This window comes from Salvelinus alpinus, chromosome 16 (assembly GCF_045679555.1).
Source record: "Salvelinus alpinus chromosome 16, SLU_Salpinus.1, whole genome shotgun sequence".
Lineage (NCBI taxonomy): Eukaryota > Metazoa > Chordata > Actinopteri > Salmoniformes > Salmonidae > Salvelinus > Salvelinus alpinus.
The window spans coordinates 18,345,025-18,370,108 of NC_092101.1; the positions used below are offsets into that span (position 1 = coordinate 18,345,025).

At 43.1% G+C, this 25,084-nt stretch overlaps 1 protein-coding gene across 1 annotated transcript in view; it reads right to left on the reverse strand.

The window, feature by feature from the left end:
* ell (elongation factor RNA polymerase II) overlaps positions 1 to 25,084 on the reverse strand; it is a 46,444-nt gene that overhangs the window by 2,574 nt on the left and 18,786 nt on the right. Inside the window, exons 3-12 of the mRNA XM_071345181.1 lie at positions 21,633 to 21,677; positions 11,518 to 11,639; positions 8,390 to 8,553; positions 6,928 to 7,178; positions 6,489 to 6,613; positions 4,873 to 4,987; positions 2,899 to 3,496; positions 650 to 716; positions 315 to 486; positions 52 to 96 (exon numbers count right to left, since the gene is read on the reverse strand). Of these exons, the coding sequence (XP_071201282.1) occupies positions 52 to 96; positions 315 to 486; positions 650 to 716; positions 2,899 to 3,496; positions 4,873 to 4,987; positions 6,489 to 6,613; positions 6,928 to 7,178; positions 8,390 to 8,553; positions 11,518 to 11,639; positions 21,633 to 21,677 (1,704 nt within the window). The remainder of the gene's footprint in view (positions 1 to 51; positions 97 to 314; positions 487 to 649; positions 717 to 2,898; positions 3,497 to 4,872; positions 4,988 to 6,488; positions 6,614 to 6,927; positions 7,179 to 8,389; positions 8,554 to 11,517; positions 11,640 to 21,632; positions 21,678 to 25,084) is intronic.

The following is a 25,084-nucleotide window of genomic DNA, read 5'->3' on the forward strand; positions in this document are numbered from 1 at the left end:
AATTACCTGAGCAGCTTCATGAGAAACAAAATTGTCAGATGCAAAGATTACCTTCTTTATTTTACGATACTCTTGGAGTATCTGATTGTGGATTGTCTAAAAGAAAAGACAAAATGGCAAAACAATGAATAAACGTGTCAATCAGTGATTGTCAGAACATTAACTACAAATTCATTCTGAAGTTGAACATTGGAATAATAATAACACAACACCATATTGAATCCTGAAGTTGAACATTGGAACAATAATAATACCATATTGCAGCTTAGGTAGAACCGTAGACAGTATGCGTCAGTGGGCCAAAGGGGTCGTACCTTGTACTTGTCTGTGCCTTGTTGGAGCTGCTTAAGCTCAGTGTCGAGCACAGTGAACTGCCGGGTGATGCCCTCTATCCGAGCGTGGAGGCCCCGGTACTCACTATACTCAGTATTAAAGTAATTCTTGTATGTTTGACGCTGCTCGGAAGAGCCAATCACAGTATACTCCCTGTTCAGAAAGAGGAAACAGAATGCAGAACTAAGAGTGGAGTACTTCAATGAAATAGCTTTCAATTGCACACTTTCCATGTCATCAGAATCTGTTGCATTGAAACAAATGGTAATTTCCTAATACATGTATTGTGGTTTTATAAGAGGTAGGAAGTGCTTACGATAAATAGTCTGCCATCTCAGTCGATGACGAAGGAACACTGGTGTTGTTGCACATTCCATTGAGATCTGAAAGGAAGTACAAGGTTACTTTGTAAGTGAAGTTTAAGGTTTAACAATATATCGATTCTATGACTCCAAGTAAAACTTTTTTTGCTAGGTAGTTAATATTAGCTACAGCTAGTCTACTGTACCTGTGACAAAGCTTAGGTATTTCTCCTCCTATAGCGTGTCCTCAAATACAAAAAATAAAAAAATGAGCCAACATGATTTCAGCACTTTTACTGATCAAAACTCGTTTTATGGCCCGCTTGTTCATCTGCAGCCGACAGTGAGCAATATTTTATGAACATCAAATTGCGATAAAATTGAAGAATCGAAATGCGATACCTATCGTATCTGCTCCTAAGTATCGTGATAATATAGCGTGAGGTCCCTCGCAATTCCCAGCCCTACTTTCTTAATTGAAGACAATAAACTCACTGATCAATTTGGGCTTCCATTCACAAGAATGCAGACTGCAGTAATATAGAGTACCAGTCAAATGTATGGACACCTACTCATTCAAGGGTTCGTTATTTTTTACTATTTTCTACATTGTAGAATAACAGTGAAGACATCTAAAAACTTTGAAATCATCTAGTATCCAAAAAGTGTTAAAACTAAATATTTTTTATTTGAGATTATTCAAAGTAGCCACCCATTGCCTTGACAGCTTTGCACACTTGGAATTCTCTCAACCAGCTTCACCTGGAATGCTTTCCCAACAGTCTTGGAGTTCCCGCATATGCTGAGCACTTGTTGGCTGCGTTTCCTTCACTCTGCGGTCCAACTCATCCCAAACCATCTCAATTGGGTTGAGATCGGGTGATTGTGGAGGCCAGGTCATCTGATGCAGCACTCCATCACTCTCCTTCTTGGTCAAATAGCCCTTACACAGCCTGGAGGTGTGTTGGGTCATTGTCCTGTGGAAAAACAAATGATAGTCCCACTAAGCCATAACCAGATGGGATGGCGTATCACTGCAGAATGCTGTGGTAGCTACGCTGGTTAAGCGTGCTCTTGAATTCTAAATAAATCAGTGTCACCAGCAAAGCACTACCGCACCGTCACACCACCTCCTCCACCTTGGGAACCACACATGCAGAGATCATCCTTTCACCTACTCTGCGTCTCACAAAGAGACAGAGGTTAGAACCAGAAATCTCAAATTTGGACTCAGACCAAAAGGACAGATTTCCACCGGTCTAATGTTCATAACTCGTATTTCTTGGCCCAAGCAAGTCTTCTTATTGATGTCCTTTAGTAATGATTTCTTTGCAGAAATTCGACCATGAAGGCCTGATTCACTCAGTCTCCTCTAAACAGCAGATGTTGAGATGCGTCTGTTTCTTTTACTCTGCAGCATTTATTTGGGCTGCAATTTCTGAGGCTGCTAACTCTAATGAACTTATCCTCTACAACAGAGGTAACTCCAGGTCTTCCTTTCGTGTGGCGGTCCTCACGAGCCAGTTTCATCATAGCGCTTGATGGTTTTTGCAACTGCGCTTGAAGAAACTTTCAAAGCCATTATACATTTTCCGGATTGACTTCATGTTTTAAAGTAACGGACTGTCGTTTCTCTTTCCTTATTTGAGCGGTCATAATATGGACTTGGTCTTTTGCCAAATAGGGCAATCTTCTGTATACCACCCCTACCTTGTCACAACAACTGATTGGCACAGACGCATTAAGAAAATAAATACCACAAATTAGCTTAAGGCACACCTGTTAATTGAAATGCATTCCAGGTGACTACCTCATGAAGCTGATTAAGAGTGTGCAAAGTTGTCATTAAGGCAAATGGTGGCTACTTTGAAGAATCTCAAATATATTTTGATTTGTTTAACACTTTTCTGGTTTTTGGTTACTACATGATAACATATGTGTTATTTCATAGTTGAAGTCATCACTATTATTCTACATGTAGAAAACAGTGAAAATAAAGAATGAGTAGGTGTCCAAACTTTTGACTGGTATTGTAAGTATAGGATTCATTCATCCATTTATCAATTCATTTAAAATTGGGTGCATAATGTCATCTTTCCATCTTGCAAAATGTCTCAATCACCAAGGTCGAAATTCATGACATGGAATCATGCTTAACAGGTCTCCCTTCTGCCAATCGTTCATCTAATAGTACAATGACACAGACTTCTCTCTGTAAATTTATAGAGGTTGAGATCCACACCATAGCTTGTACACATCTCACCTGTGCTGCTGTGTGGAATACTACTGCTCTTCAGGTTCTCGGGGCTGGAGGTGATGTCACAGGCTTTTCTTGGCTCAGGAACACGCTCCTCTGCTCCTTTCCTCTCCTTCTCTCTCACTCTATCCCGTTCCCTCTCTTTGGACTTTTCCTTGTCTTTGTGTTTTTTGGACTTCTTCTTGGACTTGCCGTGCAGGGAGGGCAAGGTGCTCTTGCCCTGGGGCCCATCGAGGCCGGTGTGTCCGAGGGACGAGAGGTCCAGGGTTGGTACGGACAGCGCTGCAGGCCCAGAGAAGACTGGTGGCTGGCTCAGTCTCTCAGCTACAGCGGCCTCTTGGCCCTCACAGTCCCGGCCATTGTGGCTGGAGTCGTTACTAACGTCGGAGAGTGGGTCGAAGGGCCGGTGGATGTCAAGTAGGGGGAGCTGGGAGCTGGACGTCACGCCTTCAACCGCTGGCGCCGCAACCACTGCCCCACTCCCCTCCTTTCCATTGGAGGAATTCGGCTTGCCATTTATTGGCACCGCTGTTTTGTTAGCCATGTGTGATATCCTGGGCTTTTTGTTGGCCAGAGGATCGATGAAATCTGCAGCAGGTCGTTTCTGGCATAAACAGAGTTCAAGGCAGAAAATTAAAAACGGGAAAATGGACTCACTTCAACTAAGGATTCGGAGAAAAAACATGAGCAGATAACCATCACTGACAGATTAAGATAAAGAATATCTACTAAAATCCTGATTATTAACTTTAAGCTTGTGCTGGTGTGAAGCAGAGAAGGTCAGAGTGAAAGGGATCTCAGCCACATTGGGAGTATGATGACTAGGGATGGGCATTTCACTATTCAAATAATCTCAATGACTTTTCTTTCCCGATAGCAGGATAGTCCCCCCCCCAAACGCATGCTTTTCTCTTGACCAGAATGACAAATGCATATGTCAGAAGTAAACAGCAGACCGGCTGCTTTTCTCTGTAGTTTTTCACTAAAAGCAACAGTCAAAGAGAAGTCTGATTTTCACCATGATTGAACAGATTCAGTCACAAAAAAGGTGTTTTGCAATGATCTGTGTCAGGTCTTGTGGAAACTGTTAGGTGTGTGCTTTTACCATTTGAAGTGGGGAAAATAGAATACCAATGTCAGGGCAGACTGGAGTAGAGGGCTAAATGCGCAGCAGGAGATCAACGCACAGTTATAAAAACTACATTCAAAAGTTTGCTATATTAGATTATGTATTTCAAAATGTCATGGTATATCCCTGTGGGTAATATCACAAGGATAACGTAATTTAACTTATAACAAAGCTTTTTCATTGTCAAAATAGGCCTTAAATGAAAATATCTGCAAAAATGAACACCCTCTCAAGTAATAGAATACTAACGTCTGTTCAGATATCTGGAAAACAGTGCCCATCCCCAAGGATGACCATCCCCTTTCCACACAATGCATGGTACTGTATTACTAACAGACTACATTTGACCCAACCTACACTAACAACTTTGGAAGTGGCTGACCTAATCACAGTGGAGCAGAAAGTCCTTGGTTCTGAAATAACACTGGGTACAGTTTGGAGCCCTGTGGACCTTCACGGCTCCATAACCTGTTTAGTTTGGTAGAACTCCTCGAACTTCTCACCAAACCCAGACTGGCCACATACACAACTGCTCGTCGGTGGGTTTATGTTTACAGCGAGTGTTCCAAAACACCCTCTTTTCAATGAACACCAGAACCAACTGTGTGTGTACGGAGGAGGGTGTGTATTTGCTAATGCGTAAGAAGGGAGGAAACGAAAGTAAAGGACATGCGGTGTCTCAGGAAAACTCAGAGGGGAAGGAGCAAACAAAATCTACAGTAACTCCTCTTAATGGGACCACAAACAGTGAAAGGCCATATGAGGACACTCTGTAAGGAGTGGGAAGTAAGTGGTTAAGAAGGGGAGGAGCAGGGGCATGGAGACAAGGAGAAGTAGAAGAGACGGCTCACCTGCGACGGGGAGCTGCTAGCCAGCTCTTTGGGAGGGCTCACTGGGAGTTGGACCTCAGCTGGAGGAGCCACTGTGGTGGTGCTCGGAGTCTGACTCTGGGCCTGACACATTTTCCTAAAAAAAACAAGTCAGAAGCTGAGTCACCACAGACATAAATACATTGCGTGAGCCCAATTCAGACATTCATTATTTTGGAAAAACTTCCAAAATAGGTTCAGGTTAAATCTAGTGCACAAGTACATTCATTGAGTTGGCAAGTGTGCCATGTAACCAGTTCTGAGTCAGTGTGTTCAAAGCACCAACTCCAAGGACAATTCTTAATTTTCCCCCATTACCTTAGATTTGTGTGCATTGTTGTGAAATTGTTAGATATTACTGCACTGTTAAAGCTAGAAACACAAGATTTGCGCTACACCTGCAATAACATCTGCTAAACACGTGTATGTGACCAATACAATTTGACTCACAGTTCCAATGGACCTGTGACATTGGCACATGACCATATTATGGTGGCCTTGCTCTACATTCTGTTATTTTCCTTGTCTCAGACAGACATACACATTTAACTGACCTGGTTAAACAAGTCAGACATCATAAATAGATATCTGGCAAAGCCTTGGGTGAGATGCTAAGTATCAGCTGCTAAATAAAAACACGGTATACAGAGGTTGTGTGATGTGTACATCAACAGAATATTATTTGTGTATGTTGGTAGAGTGTTGACAGTAGGGGGCAGTGGGATACAGTGGGGAATTATCCAAGTCCTGCCCCTACAGAGGGAGAAAGAAAAATGCGAAAGAGTAAGAAACGCTAGAGGGGTGGGGAGAACAGCCTAGGGAAGAGGCTGGCTGCTGTGCAGTGGTCCCGTCACAGCCGAAGCCTAAGGAGCCTCGACTCAAGCGTCGAGCCTGGACCTTGAACCAGTGCCACCTCACATGTGGATCAGCATGTGCTGGAACAGTGTTGCATCACAGGTCTTCCAATAATTTTTCTGCACTACACTTGCGTGACCATAACTGGTGTTCAAACATTGTGGGAGGGTGTTCAGCTGATAAGCTACCCAAGGCTCAAAGTGCAGTCCAAAAAGACATACGGTAGGAATCTCTTGCTTTTGGATGAATTCCACAAAAACATTTAATCATTGAGAATGTGAAATATTCCCTGCTATATTGAGTCCAACAATTTTGGGTCAACTCAGTAAACCCAACTAAGCACGCTGTAATGCCTGTTCTAAATTTAGCTACGAGCTGCATTTCCTTACTGCCCCAGATCTTGAGAAACCAGATTTTTTCCCCTGGTCCCACCAGTAAAAAAATCCAGTTAGGCCTGTCAAGAACACAGGGCAGAGAGAAAACCACACATGGCAAGCAGTGCCTGGTTTCAGACTTGAGTCTGTACTATTCCTGAGGATATCTGGAACTACAGCACCTGAGATTCTAAGGAAATTTGTTTAAACTAACACACAAAGCTGAGGTGATAAAGTACACAAACCAAAGTTAGGAGGATTCCATTATTGCTGGTTCATGCCATTGGCAGTTGACATGTGGACTGTACACAAAAGCACTGGTTTTAATATGGCATGCAATATAGTAATATAGCGCCACCTAGCACATACCGAACAAGGATCCTCTTCAGAAGTTGCTGGTCTCCCTCAGTGTAGCCTGGCCAATCCTTCTGAACGTCCTTGAACAAAGAGTCCTTCAATGTGAAGGTGTTGTCTCTCACATTTAGGTTAGCCACCTATAGACAGCAATCAATACATGACATTAATGCCATGACAGTATTCTGGAGGAATGCATTTTCTAAACCTATCCTCAAGAAACGCACCATTAATACCCTGCAACACCGGCAGTGAGTTGTTTGCAGTGGGCTGGCCTGTAACCACAGGCTAAGCCCCTGGCTCTAAGGGACTTCTAGTAGGAGGTTTGGGTTCTGTGACTAACTTATCTGTTGAGGACACTGGGCTCAGAAGGGCCATGGGTCTGCCAAGCTCCAGTTCAACTAACTTGTTGTGAAAGGCACCGTACCCTAGGAGCGTGACTGACTTAACTAACCTGTTGCAGGAGGCTGTCCAGAGAGTCCTTGTCGAAGGGCAAGAGGCCATCCTTCTGCAGGCGCAGGATGAGCTCAGGCTTTCTGTAAGGCTTGAGGGCCAGCAGGTGGGTGAGGCGCTCCCTCAGGGGCCTCTGCTGCGCCGTGCTCTTCTTTGCCGCACTGCTAGAGATGATGACAGGCCGCGACGTCCGCCGCGATGGAGCGATGTCAGACAGCCCAGGTGCCGGTTTCCGGATCTGCACCTTCTTACCTGATTAGAACAGAGACATGGCTGTGTGTCAGAAAGGTTGGGCCTGTGTGACATAACCATGAGAGGTTGGCTTTGTAATGAGAAGTTGTTCGTAATCAACCTACAGTACATCTTCAAAAAGGCACTTAAAAGCCATCAAAATGTTCTCTTCAACAGACAAAAGTACACATCTAGCAGTACCTGTTATAATATCAGGGTGAGCTTCATAAATGAACCCAACTAGTCTATAAAGTCACCACAGTACAAATAGTTGAACAAGCTGCTTCCTGGCCAAACAGCTACATTAAACATATCTGTGAACCTATGATGGCGTTTCTGTGGCGACTGGGCAGTTAGGCAATTGGTTTGGTGCCGAGTCACAGGCGTGACATTGTGAAGCTCTGAGCTCCTAAACATCCTGCCAAGTCAGCCCCTTGGGCCCTACACAGGGAACCATGAGCCTGCAATTACACATACACTGTGAGCTCAGCCACTTTTCACCAGAATTAAGGTCATGTGGAGATAAGAGTGTGACTAAGACAGCTTGGGACTCGACGGAAATGACACCACACAGTTTTAACTTCCTCTCCAACAAGTAAATTGCAGTGTATCCTAAAAGCGTAATCAAAAACAACAATGTATAATAGAGATTATGCGGTTTGATTTCTAGGTACATTTGTTTCTGTTCAGGGCTGCTAAGGCCTTTACTGAACTGCAGCAGAACCAGTTTCAGTATGCAGCTCTCCTGAGACTAGTAAAAAGCCCACACAGTATGTTTGATGTTCACTTGAAACAGCCCTGCGTGTGTGTGTTTTCAGTGTGGAAATGGCATCTCTACCATGGAGGAGGCTGGATAAGAGTCTAAAATCTCTCCCACTGGACAGGGCCACACTAGGAGGTCAGAGCGCTTAACTGATGTGGAAATAACCCACATCATGTTCAATAAGAGCCTGGCTGATGAGCATGCTACTGCTCTGACTGCCTGGCGTGCTCCACACCCTGATATGAGACAGCTTACTGGGGAGCAGCATTCACATGAAAATGTCCCTCCCACTGAGTCAGCATTCACTCACCCTGGATGTAAACAGACATGAGGGAACATTTCCCAAAAAATAAACTTCATAAATCTTGTATGCATCCATCCTAGACTAGGGCTAAATTAGTAACCCATGTTTTTGACTGATTTGGGTGTGACCACAGCTCTCAGTGTAGACAATGTCTAAGGGCCTTACCCACGTATCTCCCCCCAGGCTTGATGACGATCGCACCCCTGCTGCGGGTCTCCTCCTCTGCCTGAGCCATGCTTTGCCTGGCCTTCTGGTAAGAGTCGTCCGTGGCACACACCGTGATCTTGTCCTGGATTCCACCCAGGCAGTCCAGCTGAATGCTCCCCTCACTGAGACAACACATAGGAGAAAGGGTTAAACAGACAGAGACCAACAGGTCAACTAAGTGACCCCCTACCCTTAACACCACAAAAAAAAAAAAGAAGAATCTTAGGTGAAACACTACTGCCTATAAAGACTAGTGAGGAAGAACATTCAGTAAACGTTTTATGCCCAACGCTCCTAGCCGGGTTAATATTCATGACATACCACTGCATTGAGGGCATTATAACTTGATACTCTATTCAACAGTGGATTCCCACATTAACAAACCAACGTTGCATTAAACCCTAATCTTTCCTGGTTTTGACTTGGTTTCCTACTTTAATTCCTTCTAACTTTGATGATGGTTTGGCAGAGGATGAAATAAAGTTGGCAGCTCTGCCTCTGGTTTATATTGGAATTAGGGGCTCATAAGCATCCAGGGTGATGGGTGAACTCCAGCCAAACACATCTCATTAGAAATGGTTGAGGACATGATAGGTGTTCAAATACGACAGTCAGAGCCGGGACTTAGTTCCAATCCTTACGTCAATACGCAAACATCTGACCCAATTCAATACATTTGCACAACATTGTTCTTCGATCAGACTCCAGAGGCAGATAGGCCGAAGACAGCACTAGAGCAGATGGTACTCTCCTAAAAACATAATCCTGTTCAGCTCTTAACTTCTTATGGCTGCAGGGGCAGTATTGAGTAGCTTGGATGAAAGGTGCACAGAGGTGCCCATAGTAAACTGCCTGCTCCTCAGTCCCAGTTGCTAATCTATGCATATTATTATTTGTATTGGATAGAAAACACTCTGAAGTTTCTAAAACTGTTTGAATTATGTCTGAGTATAACAGAACTCATATGGCAGGCAAAAACCTGAGAAGTTCCACTTCCTGTTTGAATTATTTCTGAGGTGGCAGATTTTCAACCAAGCTCTCATTGAAATTACAGCGAGATATTGATGAGTTTTCACTTCCTACGACTTCCACTAGATGTCAACAGTCAATAGAACTAAGTCTGATGACTAATGTGAAGGGGGGCCGAAGGAGACAGGAATTAGTAATCACTGCCACGAGGTGACCACGCATTGAAAACGCGCCTTCACATGAGGACCTCCGTTCCAACGCTCTTCTGAAGTCAATCTAATTCTCCGGTTGGAACGTTATTCAAGATGTTTGTTAACAACATTCTAAAGATTGATTCAGTACATCGTTTGACATGTTTCTACTGACTGTTACGGAACTTTTGGACATTTCGTCACGTTATAGTGGATGCGCTTTGTGACTTTGGAATTGATTACCGCTAATGCGCTAACCAAAGTAGATAATTGAACATAAACAGACATTATCGAACAAATCAAGCATTTATTGTGGACCTGGGATTCCTAGGACTGTATTCTGATGAAGTTCAAAGGAAACATTTATCATGTATTTTCTGGTTTCTGTTGACCCCAACATGGCGGCTAATTTGGCTATTGTTCTGAGCTCAGTCTCAGATTATTGCATGATTTAATTTTCCGTAAAGTTTTTGAAATCTGACACAGCGGTTGCATTAAGGAGAGGTATATCTATAATTCCATGTGTATAACTTGTATTATCATCTCCATTTATGATGAGTATTTCTGTTGAAACGATGTGGCTATGCAAAATCACTTGATGTTTTTAGAACTAGTGAATCTCAATGTAAACAGATTTTTTGTTATAAATATGAACTTTATCAAACAAAACATGCATGCATTGTGTAACATGAAGTCCTATGAGTGTCATCTGATGAAGATAATCAAAGGTTAGTGATTCATTTTCTCTATTTCTGCTTTTTGTGAAAGCTATCTTTCGCTGGAAAAATAGCTGTGCTTATTGTGGTTTTGTGGTGACCTAACATAATCGTTTGTAGTGCTTTCGCTGAAAAGCATATTTGAAATTGGACACTTTGGTGGGATTAACAATAAGATTACCGTAATTTCCGGACTATAAGCCGCTACTTTTTCCCACGCTTTGAACCTCGCGGCTTATACAATGATGCGGCTAATTTATGGATTTTTCCCGCTTTCACAAGATTCATGCCGCCAAAAAACTGAGCACCGTCACATAATGTGACGTAAATCGAGCGCGCTCAAACTTCCCATCATTCTGATTACGGTAGTCATTTTGTCACCCTCATCATGGCAAAGACACGGAGAAATGCATATGATGCAGCTTTCAAGTTGAAGGCGATCGATCTGGCTGTTGGAAAAGGAAATAGAGCTGCTGCACGGGAGCTTGGCCTTAATGAGTCGATAAGACGTTGGAAACAGCAGCGTGAGGAACTGACTCAGTGCAAAAAGACAACAAAAGCTTTCAGAGGGAAGAAAAGCAAGCAGATGGCCCGAACTAGAAAATGAGGCTATTCAACTCCGACACCGAAGGAGATGACTTCAGTGGTTTCAGTGCACAGGAGGAGGAAGATAGTGACCAATGACTTTCTTGGTAGGCTACTGTTTACTGCTATTTTTTAAATTTTTGTTACAAGCCGTGTTTCGTTTAAAGTTCATTTGTTTCAATGTACCGGTAGGCACCTGCGGCTTAGACATGTGCGGCTTATTTATGTACAAAATACATATTTTTAAATAATTCAGTGGGTGCGGCTTATATTCAGGTGCGCTTAATAGTCCAGAAATTACGGTACCTTTAAAATTATAATAGACACATGTATGTTTGAGGAATTTTAATTATGAGATTTCTGTTGTTTGAATTTGGAGCCCTGCACTTTCACTGGCTGTTGTCATATCGATCCCGTTAGCGGGATGCAGCCATAAGAAGTTAACCATGTTAACAAACTCCTCCGCATGGGGTCATGGTACAGAAGCTTCAATCCAAAACACAACTCTTTAAAAGGGTGTTTAAATGTGTATATATAATGTGGGAATGAGTGATGAATTTGTGCATGTGTTATATGTCAGAGGGGATGAGGCCAGCCTATGTCCAGTTCCTCTGTGGTCCCTCACCTGGTGATGTACTGCTGGATGCAGTCAAAACTGCCTTGTGGGTTGTCCCTACCCACATTGGACAAGTAGAAAGTAAACAGTCGCAGCTCATTCGGATTTTCCGACCACGGTATTGAGATTTTCTGTGGACAGAGAAAATAATAAATCAAATGGTTAACATTCTTCCCTGAGAGTGCATTTAATGATAAATATAGGAAAGGTCATCCATAATCTGTTACAATCAATACAGCCACCAGCTTGTGACAGGTTTAGAGAATAAATCTTACAGCATTGTTTGCCGAAAGTCTCACTGCCCTCCATATACAGTAAAACCACTTATGAGCAATCTCGTGTACTGGTGTGGAGTACAGTAGGTCTCCAATAGGGGAACCATATCAGCTTTAGAAATTAAACTACAAATATCCGCAAAGCTCTAAACGCTGGTTGACCCACTAAGCATGCCCCAGGCCAATCTGGTGTTCTGACATGTTCAGTGAATAAAGTTTTTAAAAAAGTGCCACAACTCATGAGGTGGTTGTGACAATCAGTAACACTATCAGATCCCCCAAAAAGGCCACATTTATAAGCCTATATTTGCACACAGACTAGGTAGCCTAGGCCTCAGGGGATAAAACTTACTTTTTGGTACACCAGCTACTGTGGCAGGAAGATAAAATATACCAACCACCCAGATTTTACCAGCCAAAATATTTTCCCCCACGAAAACTACACATACAAAAGAAAAGATGAGCAGGCTTTGTAATGTTACTAAAACAAATGTTTTACCAGTAAGAAGTAATGTGGTATATTGTTTAATTTCAGTTTGTGATCAAAATCTTAACCAAAATGTTACATATGACAAACATTTTTACCTGCCCCTTTAAGGGCGGGCGGTTACAGTGGTAGCATGACTCAAATCACGTTCGTGTCTGCTGTGAGATGGAGTCTCTAGTAGAAGCGTAGAACAAAACAATGTAAATAGCCAAGAAACACAAGGACTAAGTCTCACTTTAGTAGACGTTGGTTTCATGTAAATTAGAACAATTTATGCCTGTGCGCAGCTCTTCTAAAAATGAATATTTCACTCAGCTCTGTTTGTGCGCACAGCCCCTAGCCAGGCAGTGTTGCGGCACGATATTGTAGCCTATTAGTAGTGCTTTGACTGTGTGATTCATTTACCAGCTATGAAACAAAACGGCAGAAATACTTTAGAAACCACTATTACAGCATTTATGTTACTATAAATGTGATCATACTTTACTATTTTTATTCACAAATGTGAGTAACGCTCGCACTGTGGAGCCCTGACCACCCGCCAACGTGGCTGGTGTTATATTTTTTTTTACTTCTATAATAATAAGCATTCAATTAAAATTACTTACCTAACAAACATTGTAGATTAGCAATTATGGGAATTAAGGTTAAATGTACTACAGGTGACATCCCTGCGCCTCCGCAATGGATTAGTCCACTGAGACAGGTGTCAATCAAGACATGCCACAAAAAAAGACATTTCACAACTGCGACAAATACGATCGGTAGACCAACAGCCTAAACGACCAAATGGGGTCTGCCTAGGGCTGTTACGGTGACCATATTACCGCCACACTGGTGTTCATGAGTCATGACCGCAGTCAAATTCATGCATAATCACATTTGTGTTCACACGCTAACTTACTGCATTTTGGAAGAGTCACGCTTATAACCTACTGCTGCGCTTATGTGAAGAAATAGCCTAATGCTTATCAACTTTTTACATAAAAAAAAAATGGGGGTGATCAGCTTCAATATTGCAAATTGTTGCTTCCATCAATGTAATTGTCTGCATAATTTCCAATCACCCATACACTTTTTTTTATATACTGTAACAACCCTGGGTTTATAAGCGTGGATATCGACTGCTGCAGGAACATGCTTTTTGCGGCAGTCAATAGCGCGCTGGACTTCGGGTTAGAAGGTCGAGGGTTCGAGACCTGCTCCCTGACGGTTTCATTACAATACCTTTCTTATTCCCAACAAACACTACCACCCCTCCCCATTTTGGAGTAAACTAATAAACAATAACACTTAGCCTTCTACCTTCAGTTTATACACAATAGTTATATTTTTTGTCTAGTACTGGCCTTCCTTTATTTCTGATGTCCATCCAGTTTGATTTATATTTGTAATTGCCATTTCACAGAAGTTCTGAACCTATATACATTTTAAAGACACCGTATGTTTTACATTTGTTCTTGTTATTAGTCCCACCCTTCAGCTTCATTCAACCCCTCCCACCTAGCTCTTAACACCATCCATTTTGGATTTCTATTTGCCATATTTCTCAACTGTGCTGTGATGCTTCACAAAAGTACTGAACCTTTCTATTATCAGTTTCTACAGATTGTAAACGAAAATAAACATTTTTGCTACAATAATTATATTAATCGATTGACTGGGACTTTTCAAATCGCCCAGTATTGCTATCTGCAGCGTTAAATTTAAGTAAATGTTCAACTCTTCAGCCATTCCTGGACCTGTGACCAAAAACAAGCAACATATGGGCAGTACCAAAATAAATGATCTAATGACTGCCTCCTCGCAGCAAAATCTGCAGAGCAGGGAAGATAAACTCAGCAAAAAAATAAACATCCTCACTGCTAACTGCATTTATTTAACAAACTTAACATGTGTAAATATTTGTATAAACATAATATTGAACAACGGAGACAAACTGAACAAGTTCCACAGACAAATGATTAACAGAAATGGAGTGTCTCCCTGAACAAGGGGGGGGGGGGGGAGTCAAAATCAAAAGTAACCGTCAGTATCTGGTGTGGCCACCAGCTGCATGAAGTACTGCAGTGCATCTCCTTATGGACTACGCCAGATTTGCCAGTTCTTGCTGTGAGACTTTACCCCACTCTTCCACCAAGGCACCTGCAAGTTCCCAGACATTTCTGGGGGGGAATGACCCTCCACCTCCAAAATCGATCCTGCTCCAGAGTACAGGCCTCGGTGTAACGCTCATTCCTTCGACGATAAACGCAAATTCGACCATCACCCCTGGTGAGACAAAACAGCGACTCGTCAGTGAAGAGCACTGTTTGCCAATCCTGTCTGGTCCAGCGACGTGGGTTTATGCCCATAAACGACATTGTTGTGGTCTGGTGAGGACCTGTCTTACAACAGGCCTACAAGCCCTCAGTCCAGCCTCTCAGCCTATTGTGGACCGTCTGAGCACTGATGAGGGATTGTGCATTCCTGGTGTAACTCGGGCAGTTGTTGTCATCCTATACCGCAGGTGTGATGTTCGGATGTACCGATCCTGTGCAGGTGTTGTTACACGTGGTCTGCCACCGCGAGGACGATCAGCTGTCCGTCCCGTCTCCCTGTCTCACAGTACGGACATTGCAATTTATTGCACTGGCCACATCTGCAGTCCTCATGCCTCCTTGCAGCATGCCTCAGGCACATTCACGCAGATGAGCAGGGACCCTGGGCATCTTTCTTTCTGTGTTTTTCAGAGTCAGTAGAAAGGCCTCTTTAGTGTCCTAAGTTTTCATAACTGTGACAATTGCCTTCCGTCTGTAAGCTGTTAGTGTCTTAACGACCGGTCCACAGGTGCATGTTCATCAATCGTTTATGGTTCATTGAACAAGCATGGGAAACAGTGTTTAAACCCTTTACAAAGATCTGTGAAGTTATTTGGATTTATCTTTGAAAGACAGGGTCAATTCATAAACCATGTGCCAAGGAATCGGTACATCGAAAATCTCATTTTTTATTTTTTTGGTCTTTATTACAGGGCCGACAGACAAGCACCTTACTCTTCCCCCCCTTCTACTTGCCACTTCATTTTTTGTGGTAATGCTGCAATTAGTTGGTTGTAATTTTGGGTAGAACAGACAATTCCATAGGTGTGTTAGCTGCATGTGTGACAACTCCAGCAGTCCTATTTATGATATAATTTACAAAAATTATATTTTTAAAACATTGAAAGTGTTTTATTTTTTATATCAATTACTGTATTTGAGTGTAACCACTTTGTTCTGTCTTTTCAGGTGGATTAAATTGAACTTGCAACCAACTTTCTATGGCTCATTAAAAATAAAAAAAGTTTGAGATGACTTCATTTTCAAATAACCGGTTGTAAATCTGAATAAAGGGAAAATGGCCATTCTTGAAAATGGGGTGAGACATTCTTACTAATTTACTAGAGAACCATTTTGGATTTAAGTATAACTTTTGTATGACTTTTAGTGAAAGTTGTATGCTTTAATATTTAACATTTTAAGCTAATCATTCTGATCTGTTGCATCAGCCTCAATGCTTTTAAAAGTTTTGTTGTATTAATTTGGGATCTATTGCATCCCACAACTGTCCCAGCGTATGTTTGGAATATACATTTTTTGCACAGAAGGACATTTCGTTCAACTTTTGTACTATGGGGATAGTAGATTGACAGACTAGTGCTTTTGCTGTTTGTTAGGCTTACTCATCTTGTTGGCTGACTAAAAGTAGGCCAAACGTGGACAGTTTTAACATCTTCAATACAAGCCTGGGAATTTGATAAAAGGGACGCGCACAGTTGCGTCCCCCATGTGTCGGTCTTCACTTGTAGCCTACTTCTTAGCTGTGAGAAGGACCCAGATCACGTGATGGGCATTTGCTAATAAGAATGGTGATCTGAGAGAGCCATGTGAGTCAGAGGTGCTTCAGAAAACGTCAGCCGGGAATTCTAATTATATTCAGCCCAAGGGCACAACGGCCACTTTGGCCGCAAAAGGCATGGATAAAAAAAAAAAAGGGGGCATTACGGCAACACAAGGGGGATGCTGTGGGAAAATGTGAGGCCTGGTGAGATTATTATGAAGTGCTTGTCAAATTTTGAATGAGAGAGAGACTGATGAAGTGTGTGCAGCCCGCACAAGAAATCAGAGCTCATGCCTTTCATGCAAAAAAATGTGATCATTAGTCACATCATACAGCCTTAGAATATATATATATTTTTTTAAATATTCAATACATATAGCCCAATGTTGGCATAAATAACACCAAATTAAGCATATAGGAGTAGCTGTTTCTTTGTTAACCACTCAACACAATAGCCACATGTGCGCACTTCCTTAGAAATCGTCTGGAGAAAATATCCATTCTGTTGTATTCAGCCATGTTCAATTGTATTCTTCTGACTAAAATAATGCCACGGAATTCTAAGTCAATCTTGCCTGTTAAATGAACTAGTGTAGCCCACTGCCATATCAGGGCCTAACATAAGGACACCTCTGTTTGCTATTCTGTTCTTCTGAAATAGGTCTAAAGAAACATGAAGAAAAGTCGGTCTACAATAAAATGGATTTATTGTGATGTGTAAGCTATATTAAATGGATGTAAACGTTTTAAAAATGGATGTTCCAAAAGGTCTACATCAATGGCTTGTAGGCTGTGTGTGGAAGCCAGGAGATGCTAAAAGAGTTAAACGGTCAATTACCGTGAGACCGGCAGTTATTTGCTTGACAATCACCGGCTGACAATTTTATGACCATGACGGCCTCAAGTCAGCCCTAGTCAAATCAGTGTAGATGAAGGGAAGGAGACAGGGGTAAAGAAGGATTTTTAAGCCTTGAGAAATTGATTGTGTACGTGTGTGCCATTCAGAGGGTGAATGGGCAAGACAAAAGATGTAAGTGCCTTAGAATGGGGTATGGTAGTAGGTGCCAGGCGCACCAGTTTGTTTTAAGAACTGCAATGCTGCAGGGTTTTTCTACACTCAGTTTCCCCTGTGTATCAAGAATGGTCCACCACCCAAAGAACATCCAGCCAATGGCAGGCCAGTGGTTGAAAACAGGTCATTAATGAGAGAGGACAGAACAGTGACAAATTGTGCAGCGCAATAGATGGGCTACAGTCAACTGACAGTCCAGTACAACATTGATGCTCAAGACCCATAAAAGAACACATAACTCATGGTACCTTGACATGAATGGGGTATAGCAGCCGACAACCTTACAGAGTTCCACTTCTTTCAGTAAAAAACAAGAAACTGCAGTTGCAGTGGGCTAAGGAATGAAAACACTGGACACCGGAGAACTGGAAAAACATGGCCTGGTCTGATGAATACCGGCTCCTTCGGTTTCACGCTGATGGGAGGACTAGGGTATTGAGAAATCCATGAGTACATGTATCCATCATGCCGTGTGTCAACGTCGCAGGCTGGTGGTGGTGTTAGATGTGTTTTCATGGAACACATTGTGCCCCTTGATAAGTGGAGCAACGTTTGCGTGCCACAGGATAGCGGAACATCATTGCATCATGACAGCAGTGTATCCATCTGGGAATACATTTTTTCAGCAGGGTAACTTCCCCATGCTACAAGGCTAGGATTGTCAGGAATGGTTCCATGAACATGACAGGGAATTCAGCTTACTGCAGTAGCCTGCCCAGTAAACAGATTGCAACCCAATTGAGCATCTGTGAGATGGAACAAGCTATTCAGAGTAGAGATCCAATACCAGCCAACTTGACAAGTGCGGAAACATTGGAGTCTATGTGGGCCAGCATGTGGAACGGTTGACACATTGTAGAGTCCATGCCCCGAGGAATTGAGGCTGTTGAGGGCAAAAGGGGGTTTAACGCCATATTAGCAAGGTGTTAATGTTTTGTACAACGTGTTTATTTAAAACATGTGCTTCCACAAGTGTGGTTCCTAAGTGAATTAAGCAACTAACATCTCATAATCATGTATAAAAGTTCCCAGTTGCCCATTATTTTGGCTGCCATGGCTAGAAGAGATCTGGGACTTCGAAAGAGGGGTTTCAAAGGAGCATAGGGGATTTCAAGTGTGTGTGTGTGTGTCTCACCAGATCGCAACCCAATTGAATACTCTGGAGCAGCGCCTGAGACAGCGTTTACCACCATCAACAAGACACCAAATGATAACATTTCTCATGGAAGAATGGTGTTGTATCCCTCCAGAGTTCCAGACACTTGTAGAATCTGTGCCATTGAAGCTGTGTTATTATTTTGGAAGTTGCCTGTATGTGTACTATACAAACAAATGTACAGTATAGGTATGTGTGTCATTCAGGACTGCATGGTGGCGGTGTGGGATTATGAGTTACAGGGTGAGGCTTCAAGCTAATACAGGGGTGCATAGCCGAGCTAGGTTAGCCCACATGTCCCCACTGTTCCGTGCTGTAACATTCTTAGTAAAAGCAAATACACAGGCAGCTAGACGCTTGTAAATTAATCGATTATTCTGCAAATTTCCAACGCACTTAGTAGAAACAAGGCCCCTTAGACCTTAGTGGTGAATGAACAGACATAAACGTCCCTCTTCTCCTACATAGGAACAGATAAATCAACAAATTTTCTAAATTTGATCCTGGACCTATGCCTGCTGGTGTAGAGGGTAGTTGGGTATGTGAGCTAGTCTGTCTTGTCTAACAGGAGAGGAGTGAGGCAGGGCAAGGGCTGTGTTGGGGTAGTTGGCTGGCTGACAGACCCCTGGCGGCTCCCTGCAGTGTTGGAGAGCAGTGATTCACTGCTCGGCTCTGTTTACCCAAGGTCCCAACACATGTGAAGCCTGCAGGTGGCCATCTATAAATAAACACTGTGTCCCCGCCTTCCTGGGAGCCAAGGGCTCTGTTACCTGAGATGCTGAGCCTCAGCTCCAGTACAACCCTGCCTTACATGCTCCACATGAAGAGATCTAGCCTTTCACAGTGCCAAGTTATCAACGGATTGCCTTGTATGTTTATATGAAACTCAATGGGATTAGCCCCATTTACTAAATGTCCAGTTGAGGTAGCCTGTTGAGATAGACATTAATCGTACGTCACAAGAACAAAACAAATACAGGAAAACAGTCATGCTTCCTCACTCAAAAGGTTCCGCTGAATGTTATCAACATTCACCGCTTCCTGTTAACTGAGGTGACTCTGCATATGTGCACACCAGACACTTACGTTGAAATCTTCCTCAGCTGTAGGAGTATGTTACCCTCACACAACGTATAATGGAAGTGTGGGTGTAACCCAAGATGACTAAGGAGGAATGGAACTCACGAAGGCAGAGGGGTGAGTCAGTCTGACACAGTACAGGATGACAGAGCCAGGCCTGACAGACTTCACGTAACAGATGCCCTATTCCCATTGCAGGCATGGGGCCAACCAAAGTACTGCTGCAGTAATGGGCTACTGGCTGAGCATACTGGCAGTTATCTATGTACAATGGAACTTCACGTAGACATGTTACCATCAGGTGGTGACTGACAACCCTCTTTAAAAGCCTCGTTAATCCACAAACACCAGTGTCCCCCCCATAAAACCACTGCATCTAGCCAAACCAGAAAGTTTGGAAGCAGCCATCTCCCAGAGGAAATGCTAAAACAAAATTATGCATTACCAAAACATGGAGCAAGTGTTCAAATGAAAAAATGGGTGCATGGAAAGAAGGGAAGTTCATCCTCAACAAAAAGCTGAATGAACGGCACACTCCAGTGTACCCTCTGGCCCAGACAGACACGGTCCCCCACCCTACCCCGCTAACATTTGAAAAGCAAGTGGATTTTAACAGCCATTTTCAACCCCCTTCTCCTCTCTTATTTTGCACGGTGTCCTGCAAACAAAGCCTCTTTTCAGGCCGGGGGGACTCGAGAGGACTGGCCCTTCACAGCAGCTCCTCTGGTCTCATCCTCAGCGCTAAAATTAATTAAACTGTGGCAGGAGAGGCTGTGTACAGCAGGGGGCCATCATCTCTGGCACATACAGGTCCTCGCCAAATACAGCCAGACACACAGCCGGAGGAACACTGACACAAACAAACAGGATGTTTACCTTTCCTGGCTGTTCTTTGAGCTGGTTCTATTATGCCACCTTGACCCTGGAAGTGGCTGTGAATGAAAGCTCTGCCAATATGAATGAATGTTAATGTTATGGGACTCACGGAGCAGCCGACATCATTTAGCAGCTTTCCCCCTCATTCCCCTCTCTCATTAGCGTTCCAGTGAACTCTAAAAAGGTTCACACCCAGCCCAGCCATAACTCATCACGGAAAAACACCATATTTTCTAACCCTCTGATCTCTCAAGTTGATCGGACCAATTACTGATCCCACCTCAAGCATTTGAAATGAGCCAGGGAGGAAAGATGCAGGCATCTGATGGAGATATACCACAATAAGAAGAAATCAGCTGCACCTTCAATACTCTCTAGCTTTATCAAATATTACAGACTGAGGGTTAAAGACATTCAAGAGACAGAAGTTAAAAAGAACAATCCAATGGCCACAAACCTTTCTATAACCCACTGGATTGCTAGGACCCACCTTCCTTCTCTACATGCAACTGTTCAGGCAGCCCACCTAGCTTTAGCTTATCTAGTCCTAAACAGTACTGATTAGACATACGGCCTACGTAGCTTATCCAAACCAATAAATTAGACACGTTAGCAAGATCTGAGACACCGCTCCAGTTTAAGTTCTGGAGACCTCTGACATGATAATAGATTCATCTACACAGTAAACACCACAGGGTATAAGGCAAGGCATGACACCTGTTTGAAAAGTGTTACCTCTGATATTGAGGCTGCTTCACTGTGACCCACATTAGTAAGCTTTCGTTTGGTGGAGAAACGTTGGACTAGCAGAGCTAAATGTCTGGAATGCATACAATGCTGCTCGTAATGAGAATGCAACAACGCTCACCGTAGTTTTTTTTCTATTTTAATGCTACTGCAGAATGTATGGGTGATTTGTACAGGCTATTGCTGCAAGAACTGGAATAGTGATGGGCTGGTCTGGGTCCTTGTCTCAGATAGCTTTCCTGTCTGTCCACCCTGGGAGGGGAACCCCTACTCCAGGGCTCCGAGTATAGCCGTGCTCTTCCTGCTCAGTGCAGCCACGCTAAAATTACAGGAAAATCTAATCCTGCCAGTCACCTGCAGACAACAAATACAGCTCACTGCAGCGACAGAGGCAATTTAGTCAGTGCCTGGTTATACACACAGGACACAGTCATTGAGTTAATCATTCTTTACTGATAGGAAAATGTAGTTGTTGGTGCAAACTCAACATATAATTTGAAGACAGTAATCCCAATTTCATTCAGACAGATACAAAATTAAAAGGTTTATAAAAACTAGGAATGCACTTACCCCTTGGCTTCCAGTAAATCGGATCAGCGGTTGTGAAGACAGGCCCTGAGAGAGATGGACGAGGACAAATTAATAGTCACATTGAAAAATGATCATACTGAACAAGTACATTTAGTGGGTGAAACTTCATAGATCCTGCTTGGTGGGGAAATGTAGTGGACTGTTCAGTAAGGCCCATTCAAGTGACAGGCACACTGAACAAAGCACTGTGCAATAGAGAAATCTAACCATCTCGAAATTACCATCGTATTACCCTTGTTATGAATCTTCAAAAAGTCTAGGCATACAAAAAGAGTAATCTTGATAATCTAGCTAATGTCCTTTGAACATTATGATATAACTAATATGTCAAGCAGCAACAGGTGAGGAAGTAGTCCCTTTATTTCCCATGTGCATACTAACTCACAGTGGATCACTGTCAGCATGAGCTTTTAAAAATGTCATTTTTGGATGAGGGTGTAACAACTGTCTGTATTTTACATCAAGCATTGATTAGAGTTTATTTTGGACCTGCCCCTGTGCAGTGGAAATTGCCTCACAATGCCGCTCCAAACTATCTCTAAACGTTGAGGCCTTGCTATCGCTCAACCCATTAAACCATCCCTTTAGAGGGTGACAGGATTGAAATGCAAAGCAAGCAGCAGCCTATCAACTTCAATCAGCAGAGCTTCCTTCCTCCTTTTCATGTGTTCACCTACATAGACACACAAGCAGACAGATATACAGGCATATTCATCAGATAATCTGTACGCATAAAAAGCAGCATGCCAGTAGCTGGGCAGTCATTTGTTTTATATCACACATGCTATTCATTACAACAGCCAGTCAATCAGTATAGTGTTCAAGGTGCTGACATTTTCCAAAATATTTTCAGCTGTTAGCAGCCCCCAGATGAGGCTGATAAATGAAGTTACGGGGTACAAACACTGTCAATAAATCCTCTAGATTTTCACTAAGCACACCCATAAAATCAGATGAGCATAGCCTGATGACCATAGGCTTGGCCAGTATACCGGGGTATTTGGAAAAAGCCACAGGATGGTTTTGATATACCGCCAAAACTATTTATTTTAAGTAAACACCTGCAGTCAACTTGTGCAATACATTAGGAGATAAAGAACATTGTGTTCATTTCATCTGTCACATTACGTACAGAAGCTTACGGTAGTCCCCAGTCACTATGTTAACAAGCACACAATGACAAGATACCGGTGCCTTGTGAGTCACTGTTGTGCAGCATGCGCCAGGTGATCTAATTACAGTATGGAATTCACAACTAAAATGTTTGCCAGCTAGATCTCTTATAAATATTAAGTTTACGTTCTAAATGCTCTGCAGTTGTGCATTTGGTTTGCTAATTTAGTAGCTAGTTATCTAGCTAAGTGGTTTGCTTCTTCTAACAGCAGAGAATCCCCTCCTGGAACAAGAGCCTTGCTGGTTAAGTAGCGTTTGAGTAAAATTTGATCGTTTAGGTCAGAAACGTACAAAATGTTGGCAATGCGCTCATTAGCATTTAGTTAGCGTTGTCTAACGATTCCTTACTACAGGTATTCCCAAAGTGGGGTACACGCAATGCTGTTGGGGGTACCCCAAATAAAAATGTGATTCATTATAATTATTATTTTTTAATATATTTTTAAATCCTCAAATAGTCCATTTAATAAGTCCATAGAAACACATACCAGCTCTACTGGTAGTACTGCTACTACCAGCAGTATTTCACCTGTTGACGGCAAGTTGTTCTGCCTCCACGAGCACAACCAATGCTAGCATCAGTAATTGTACATTTGTTGTTAGCCCAGCAGGCACGGACACTGACAGTTGTGAATCTGATACAGCCGAAGAGCTACCCCCTACCCTTACCCGGGAAAGCACCGAACGGACAGGGAAGTTGGACCATCGAAGAGTTGCAAATATGCCAACTACATTGATTTGGGGTTCACTTATATTGGGAGTAGTGCCTTTCCTTCCCTGTATTTTGTGCGCGAAAGTACTCACATCTCAATGAAACCTTGACTCTTGCACAGACATTTTAGAAGAAAAAAAACATGCCAATTTGAAAAATAAGCCACGGGAGTTGAGTGAGAATTAAGACGACTTTCGAGTAGTAAGACATCATTAAGTCGGCTGACAACAACAGTGGTAGGCCTGATCACCGACAACGATGAGACGACCTATAGGGAGGTCAGAGAACTGGCAGCGTGGTGCCAGGACAACAACCTCTCCCTCATTGCGAGTAAGACAAAGGAGTGGATCGTGGACTACAGGAAAAGGCGTGCCGAACAGGCCCCCATTAACATTGACATGGCTGTAGTGGAGCAGGTTGAGAGCTTCAAGTTCCTTGGTGTCCACATCACCAACAAACTATCATGGTCCAAACATACCAAGACAGTCGTGAAGAGGGCACGACAAAACGTATTCCCCTTCAGGAGACTGAAAAGATTTGCCATGGGTTCCCAGATCCTCAAAAGGTTGTACAGCTGCACCATCGAGAGCATCCTGACCGGTTGCATGACCGCCTGGTATCGCAACTACTCAGCATCTGACCGCAAGGCGCTACAGAGGGTAGTGCAAACGGCCCAGTACGTCACTGGGGCCAAGCTTCCTGCCATCCTGGACCTATATAATAGGCGTTGTCGGAGGAAAGCCCATAAAATTGTCAGAGACTCCAGTCACCCCAAGTCATAGACTGTTCTCTCTGCTACCGTACAGCAAGCGGTAGCGGAGCGCCAAGTCTAGGACCAAAATGCTCCGAAACAGTTTCTACCCCCAAGCAATTAGACTGATGAACAATTCATTAATTGACTTGCTAAAATGAACATACTATTAATAAGATAGGGCTAGAAGCATCTTATATGGTGAGCTACCGAATGGCTTAGACAAGCCCCATACCATTGTGGAGGACTTAATTCTTCCTGCTGCCACAGATATGGCTGGGACAATCTTGGGGGAAAAGGCCAAAAAACTAGAGACAAAGCCTTCAAACACTGTTTCACGATGCATCAGTGACAAGGAAGGAGATGTTTTGAAACAATTACTGCGTCTATTATAAGCCAGTGAATTCTATGCGTTACAGCTGGATGAGTCAGAAGTGGTGGGCCTGGCACAGCTCCTGGTATATGTCCGTTACGTTTATGGGGGGGGGGGGGGGGTCAATTAAGGAAGACACCTTCTGCAAACCGAGACAACAGGAGAGGATATTTTTAAAGTACTGGATAGCTTTGTGACATTAAATGGACTTGTGGTCAATATGTGTTGGTATCTGTACTGATGGTGCAAACGCCATGGACAGGGAGGCATAGTGGAGTGGTAACGCGCGTGGAAGCAGTTGCTCCCGACGCCACTTGGGTACACTGCAGCATCCGAGAGGCTCTTGCTGCCAAGACAATGCCTGACAGTGTCCAAAACGTCTGTCAAGCTAACAAAGTTAACCATTTTCACTGTAAAGCAAG